Source organism: Pinus tabuliformis, chromosome 9 (assembly GCF_031772625.1).
Source record: "Pinus tabuliformis cultivar Carrire ecotype Pingquan chromosome 9, CPIR1, whole genome shotgun sequence".
In the NCBI taxonomy this organism is placed as follows: Eukaryota; Viridiplantae; Streptophyta; class Pinopsida; order Pinales; family Pinaceae; genus Pinus; species Pinus tabuliformis.
Genome location: NC_142307.1, coordinates 1,881,787,814 through 1,881,795,167, shown reverse-complemented (window position 1 = coordinate 1,881,795,167; position 7,354 = coordinate 1,881,787,814). Strand labels below are relative to the sequence as shown.

Here is a 7,354-nt window from a genome sequence, read left to right as displayed (position 1 = left end):
CACTCTTGAATCGAAAAATCCTCGAGTTTCGTCATCGGGCTCGTAAAATGCCTACGAAGACGATATGAGCACTTTCTTTTTTGGGACTATTTCGTGCTCTTAATTGAAAAATCCCCAATTTTTTCCCTTCTTCTAGCTCATTAAATCTACGAAGAAGGGATGAGCAGTTCTTTTATCTCTTTTTCCTCACTCATTAACCTAAAAAATATACGTCGAGTTTTCTTCATTTGATTAGTTAAAATTCATTGAAGATCTATTGATTTTGTCGTCGCGCGACTCATTAAAATTTCACGACGAATATTGAGTTTACTCCGTCCCCTTGTACTCATAACAAAATGAGGCACATGTCTATTGGGCATAGCTTATCACTTTCTCCGGACTTAGTAGACTAACTTATGGAAAAGGAGCTATGCTGGGTATACTATTAAACCTTTGTCGCACCCGGTTAAAAACTATGACAAAGGGACCCCCTTGGAGTTGCTCTTTACGATCTTTTCGGATTCTCTAAATATGAAAAGACCATTGAGTTTACCCATCTGAACTCGTTAAATTTAGTTAGATGGGGAAAATTGGACAACACAACTACTTTGTGTCTGTATTTGGAAAGAGTTTGTTGGCAGCAGTCGTTCCCTTGAACATGTCACTCCCTCACAAAAAGCTCCTTTTCCGGTCTCTTAATCGAACCTTACCATCCTATGAGGCTTATATACTCCGATGTTCCCACATCCGTGTATCCTAACACTCTTTGGTGTTCGTGAGTCTAGAGCTGCCTAGTTAAAACTGTGTCGTGCCTTCTATTGTTCAAGGATCTCTTAAATCTTTTGTTTCCTATGTCATCCATCAAACATATACTTTCATCATGCCCTTTGTCACTTTGACCCTAGTACTCAAACTTTTCTTCAAAAAATAATCATTCTTGTCCCGTTTCATGTCGACTGATGTAGGAGAAATTATTGCCTACCTTTCAACAGGTCTCTTCTTATCGACTTCAATACTCTATCTAGGAAGCAGATCCAGAAACACATCAGTGCCTTGGAACTTGCAGACATCAGTGGAAGGTTACCTTGTGTTTAATCAGGGATTTTCATTATTGGCTCCTGGTTGAATGATTCTACGAGTGTTCGACGACAAAAACATTATTCACACTCGCTAGATTGTATTGCGCATCTTGGAGACCATCATCATTATTAGTGGCCATCCTCGCATCTGTTAACAGTTTTCATTATTGACTAGTAATCAGACAATTTCATACATGTTCGACCTCAATGCATTTATTCACATGTGTCAAAATATGTTGTTCAGATGAAGCAGAAATCAAGACCTTGGGTAGAGGCTTACATCACTCAGCCTTATTTCCTCTCCCAAGACGCGTATATTATTTTTTGGAGACAACTCATCAGGATGATCTTATTATGGCACAGGTTCCACATTGTGCTTATCGGTGAACACGATCATCATATCTCTTTGTTGAGAAATCACTCTGACATAGCTACTAAGCATGGGAATGCCCCACTTAGGACATGATTTTAAATTATATATATATGTGGTTGTATCAGGTCTCTTGTGCTCCCAAAGCTCTGATCTCTCTCTCTCTCTTTTTCCAAAAAACGATATTTATAAAGTATTTCGGCCATCGTCCTTCGCCTTTGATCTCACACTTTAGGGGGCATCTGTTATACAAGAAAATGACCTCCTCATTGGCTTAGAGTAGAAAGGAAATTTGACTGAAATATTGACTAAGTTCACAGCCATATTTTCCAAGCCAACGCTCTTTAGGAACTGACAAGGTGCTTTATAAAGCTTCTTAGCCTTGCATCAGGTGTGTTAATTCCTAGGGTAACTCTCTGTGTTTCCTTAGAGGGTGCGTTAGTCAACTTTGGTGAAGTTCTGGAGGTTAAAGGAGTGGGTTGACTAAATAATATCCTGATATTTACTCTTATGTCAGCTCATAAAGCATGGAAACATCCATATTCGACCTGTTTGGGGAATTTCTATTCCTATTGGAGTCTAATAAACAGGGAAAGAGTTAAAAAGCATGGAAACCTCCCCGCTTTTTCCCAAAAGGACTCATGCAAGAATTGGCAAGGCTTATCCTCTCATGCTATATATTTGAGGCACGGGGCATTGTGAAAGGGGTCGTAAAGATTGAAGGATTTCCATTTGATTGTCGAAGCTTTGTTTGATACTTTGGTTAACAAGAGGTTAAGAGAGAAAGAGAGAGAGGATCTGAAGGAGCAAGGGAAGGCTGATGTAAGTGATGGTTGTAATCACTCTTCCTATTATCAATATAGAACTGTAGTTGTGTTGTCCACTCCATGGCGTTGTTTTCGTAATGTATTTACATGTTTATGCATCGTCATTCGTTATGAGTAACTGATATGTGTAGTTAGATATCCCTATGTATTTGTGTTTTGATTATCAAAGTTATACGCTATGATATTACGCCTCGTCTTGTTTATGTGCAGCTATTTACCTAGGAGCTAGTAGGGAGGTCTTCTGCTCCGCTACTTTGAGTTCTCGAGCAACACTACACTGAGATTTGAGGTAATAATCATCCTTCTCGCTTTGAATATCAATTCATTCATATGGATATGCATGTATCTTTGTGCCAGCTGCAGCTAATCTGATCTGTCTGCCAAGGATTTGGGAACAGTCCTTGAGGGTATCTCCACCACCATCACCCTTGTTTATGTGCAGGTATTGACCTAGGAGCTAGTATGGAGGTCTTCCGCTTTGTTACTTTGAGTTCTCTAGCAACACTGCACTGAGATCTGAGGTAATAATCATTCTTCTCGCTTTGAATATCAATTCATTCATATGGATATGCATGTATCTTTGTGCCATCTGCAGCTAATCTGATCTATCTGCCAAGGATTTGGAAACAATCCTTGAGGGTATCTCCACCACCATCACCCGTGCATTTATCCCTACAACAATTACTTGATTAAAAAAAAATAAATTTAATAATTAAACTATTTTCTCTTTTTAAAGTAACTATTTATCCATTTTTATTAAAAATGTAAAGCAATTTTAAATTATAAGACTTTAAATCTATTTATACACTTAAAAACTGATTTTAAATAACTTAAATTAATAATATTCCAAAAAATAATAATACTTGATTAAAAAAATGGAATCATTATTATTATTGCTTGATTTTAGACTTTTGTGATCCACACTGATTATGATGATCCACTTTGATTTTGTTAAATTCTTTCCGATTAATCACATCATGATGTGATTAATTTTTTTTATCAAAACCATTATTATTATCATTATTAATTATCCATAATCAAATCTTCCATAAAATTCATTAATTTTTAATTGCTAAAATAAATTATAACCCTTATTGACATCATGTAAAGTCACTAACTTTAAATTATGATCTGGTATTTCACATAAAATTCATTCATTGCAAAAACAAATACCAAAAAAAATAAAATAAAAAAATATCTCCAACTAGAAGATTGCAATTTGCCATAAATGGGATATGTCTCCTTACCAATCATCTAAACCGTTCAGTGCCCATGGATTTGACTTTAAAAGTTGGATGCGACCACTTGCGGTCCAGGAAAGATATTTTAGAATTACAGTACGTTCGAGATTCCGTGATTGGACATGGACTGGCATGTGTCACGCAGTGCCGCCCGGGGCATCTGAGTTTAGACTTTGGTTTACTTTCTCAAATCAAACCTTAATTTGGTTTAATTATCACGTACTCTTCGCCGAATTCCATGCCGGGAAATATCCAGGGCCCAGGCAGCCTTTGGTTGTGCATAAAACCCACCACTCTTTACAATTCGTAAGTCATTTGCGCAACAGAATCTCGCAGGGCCGAATGGAATGAAATCCCAGAGCTTCTGCAACTTCTTCACCTTGCGCTCTCTCTTAGCTGATGCGATTAGCTCTTCTTGAAAGGGTTTCTCTTCATATGTATCCACTTTTCTAATTATTGGGTTTTGGGGCCGCTGGTGATAACTTGGGGTTTCTGCGTTTTCTGCAATTGGTCTCCATTCTAATTTGGTCCTGCATTTGGGTAAGCAAACATACAATTCTAATTTGTTTTAGGTTTAGAGAGAAATTATAAACTGGTGGGTTACTTTTATGCAGAAAAGTTTAGAGAGAAATTATAAACTGATGGATTTCTTTTGTGCAGAAATGGTATTTGCCAGAGAATTCGTACTTCGGTATATAGTGGTGATTTCCTGTTTGGTGGCATCTGCCACTGCGGGAGTGCAGTTCTCTTCATTGCCCAGGACTCTGGCAGTCACAGTAACCATCATTTCATCTGCACAATTGGCACCCAATGGTAAGAAATTTTGTTTCCATTCAAATTATTATAGGGCCAGGCTTTTTTCAGTTGTTTCTCAGATTTTTTTACACTTCAGTGGGCAATTACTTATTTAACCAAAAGATTAGTCCAGATGAAATGGTTTTTAAAGGCAATCTTAACTGAAAATTTATGCACTTAGTTTAAATTGTTTAATCACTAGTCTTTTCTTCTTTTTTTTTTTGGCAGTTTTTGATCAAATTTAACCAAAAATTTATGCATTTTCAAAAATTTTAGTTTAAGTTATTTAACGCAGAATAATACTCTAAACTTTTTTGATGTTCTGAATTTCTTTAAGCATTCAAAAATATTAATAAAAAATTACTATATGACTTGAAATTGTAACGAGATTTCGAAGAAAAAATATTTTAACTATTAAACTGAGCCCTTAATGAAGGGTGGGAATTTTTTTCCCAGTCTGAACTCCCAGCCAAAGTTATTCAAAGAAGGGTTATAGATTAAATATTTTGAAGTCTGAGATCCTCCCAGCCAAAGTTGTTCAAAGAATGGTTAAAGATTAATTATTTTGAAGTCTGAGATCCGTTATTCAAAGAAGAGTATAGATTAAATATTTGAAGTTTGAGATCCTCCCAGTCAAAGTTGTTCAAAGAATGGTTAAAGATTAATTATTTTGAAGTCTGAGATCTTTTGAACAATAGATTCTAAATTAGAATAAATTTATGTTTATAAAACAATGGAATTAGAATTTTGAAATAATATAATAAGTTAAATTTAAGACTTTTGTGATCTATAACAATTAGTTTTTGATTAAATTTTGAATAATTAAATAGATAATTGTTTATTTTTATTTTTTATATCAATTGTTAATGGTTAATTCTAGGCAATGATACATCCATATTATTTATTTGGATTGATTTCTCATTTTATCTTGAAAATGAACCACATTAAAACACCCACCAAATCTTAACATTAGTTGGTTCAAAACATCCATTAAATACTTTTATTTACTAAAATATAATAAGTTATTCGTCGACCAAATACTTTTATCTACTAAAATATAATAAGTTATTCATCTTCACCACGCATGTTCAAATTTGGTAAAAAATTATACATTTAACCGATTTAATCCTTTTTTAACACTGGTCATGTCTTAAATTACAATGAATTTGATATTTATGAAAACTCTCTTTGAAATAATATTACAGTGGCTATGGCGGGGAGAGACCAGCTGGTAGTGTCATGGTGGGTAAACGAATCATCATCACCGGCAGTTTCAGAGTACAAGAACGTGGAGGTGAAGCTTTGTTTTGCTCCAGTGAGCCAAGTGGACAGAAGGTGGAGGAAGAGCAACAACGATCTTAAGAAGGACAAGACGTGCCAGTTTGATATGAGTGAGCAGTTACCCTATAGTTCAAACATCAAGAACAACACCATCACATGGACTGTGCAGAGGGACGTTCCTAAAGGCACATACTTTGTGAGAGCATACGCGTTTAACGCTTCAGGGAGCGAAGTGGCGTACGGGCAGAGCACCAACAAGAACAAGACCAGCGATCTGTTCATGGTGGAGCCCATATCTGGGAGGCACGCTTCCCTCGACATAGCCAGTGTTGTTTGCGCCGCTTTCTCCATCGTATCCCTCTTTGCATTTTTCCTTGTCGAGAAATGGAGTGCCCAGAAGGCTGCGGGACAGAAAAAATAATTAGGTGCAGAAGGAGCTCAAATACAATTAGACTTTAGACATGTAATTGCTCAGGGCTCTGAATGAACTTTTAACACATGCCGCAAATTGCAATCTCATGGGTAGTTTCTGTGAAATTGTATCCCGCATCCAGTCTCATTCATTCATTCATTCACAGGGTAGGTGCATATTTTATATTACTTCATGTGTCATTTTTTATTTGAACATGTCAAAATTTGCAGGTCTAGGTGTAGCGGTATTTATAGTGTTTGAACTTGCGAAAATTTGCAGGTCTAGGTGTAGCTGTATTTATAGTGTTTGAATTTGTGAAAATTTGCAGGTCTAGGTGTATTTATAATGTTTGAACTTGTGAATTTGCAGGTCTAGGTGTATTTATAATGTTGGTGTAGCTGTATTTATAATGTTTGAACTTGCGAAAATTTGGAAGTGTAAGAAGATGTGTTCTGCAAATTAAATTTAGGAAAACCTAAGTTTATAAAGATATATATATATTTTTAAAGTTTGGTAGGACTATATATTCATTGTGTTCAATATATTAATTTGATAGGGGAGGGGAATTGAATGAGTGACTTCACATCAAGGAGTGTCTTAACAGAGCACCAATCACCGTCTATCCAATACCGGTGGACAAAACTAGACCTTAAATTTAAAACTAAAGACTAAGATGAATTTATGTTCATTTATTATAAATCATAGGGAGCATTTAATTATAAATAGTAGGGAGCATTTAATGCAAGTCCAAGTCCATGTCCATGCCCATTTACCATCTCAAAATATTTCAGTATATTTATTATTTGGAAAAGATAAGCTAGACATTTTTCATGGCATACTTTTTTTTTAAGAGTGGTTGAAGGGGCTAGGTACTTAGCAACAGGGACTTGACCAATTGAACTATCTCTTGGGTTTTTTTTATATCATACTTATTCACATAAAAATTCCTTTTCCATAATTTTTTTATAAAATAAATATTATTTAGAGTTATAATAAAAAGAAAAATCATTTTTTTAAGATAAAAAGTAAACCACTAAACAGTTTACTATAACACTGAACTTGAGTCTTGGAAAGAGCCATTTCTAAAATACAAAAACGCAGTTAAATTTTAAGAAAACCTCAATTTAAAAAAAAATTGGATGACAAATTTCAAAAGCCCTCACACTCAAACAATTTGCAAACCTCAATTTTCAAAAACAATGTGCAAACCTCAATTTTCAAAAAGAACTTGTATTGAATGACAAATTGCAAAAATCCCCATACTCTACCATCTAAACATTACATGAATAAAATAATAATTATATTCCATTCATATCTATTTATTATCATAATATCCTTCTATTTATAAATACATGTATCACTTTGTCTTG

At 34.9% G+C, this 7,354-nt stretch overlaps 1 protein-coding gene across 1 annotated transcript; it reads left to right on the top strand.

Annotated features, from left to right (window-relative positions):
- The first annotated feature begins 3,705 nt into the window (after nucleotides 1–3,705).
- Nucleotides 3,706–6,069, top strand: LOC149156425 (high-affinity nitrate transporter 3.1-like). The gene is made up of 3 exons (XM_089443916.1): nucleotides 3,706–4,036; nucleotides 4,157–4,309; nucleotides 5,497–6,069. The coding sequence occupies exons 2-3, from the start codon at nucleotides 4,159–4,161 to the stop codon at nucleotides 5,991–5,993; spliced, it is 648 nt and encodes a 215-aa protein (XP_089300042.1). The 5' UTR covers nucleotides 3,706–4,036; nucleotides 4,157–4,158; the 3' UTR covers nucleotides 5,994–6,069.
- Nucleotides 6,070–7,354: the final 1,285 nt, after the last annotated feature.

Excerpts from the sequence above, each read along its gene's own strand:
- LOC149156425 (XM_089443916.1), top strand. The coding sequence starts at position 4,159 with ATGGTATTTGCCAGAGAATTCGTACTTCGGTATATAGTGGTGATTTCC. Across the intron at positions 4,310-5,496 it reads TGCACAATTGGCACCCAATG|TGGCTATGGCGGGGAGAGAC; the intron begins GTAAGAAATTTT and ends ATAATATTACAG.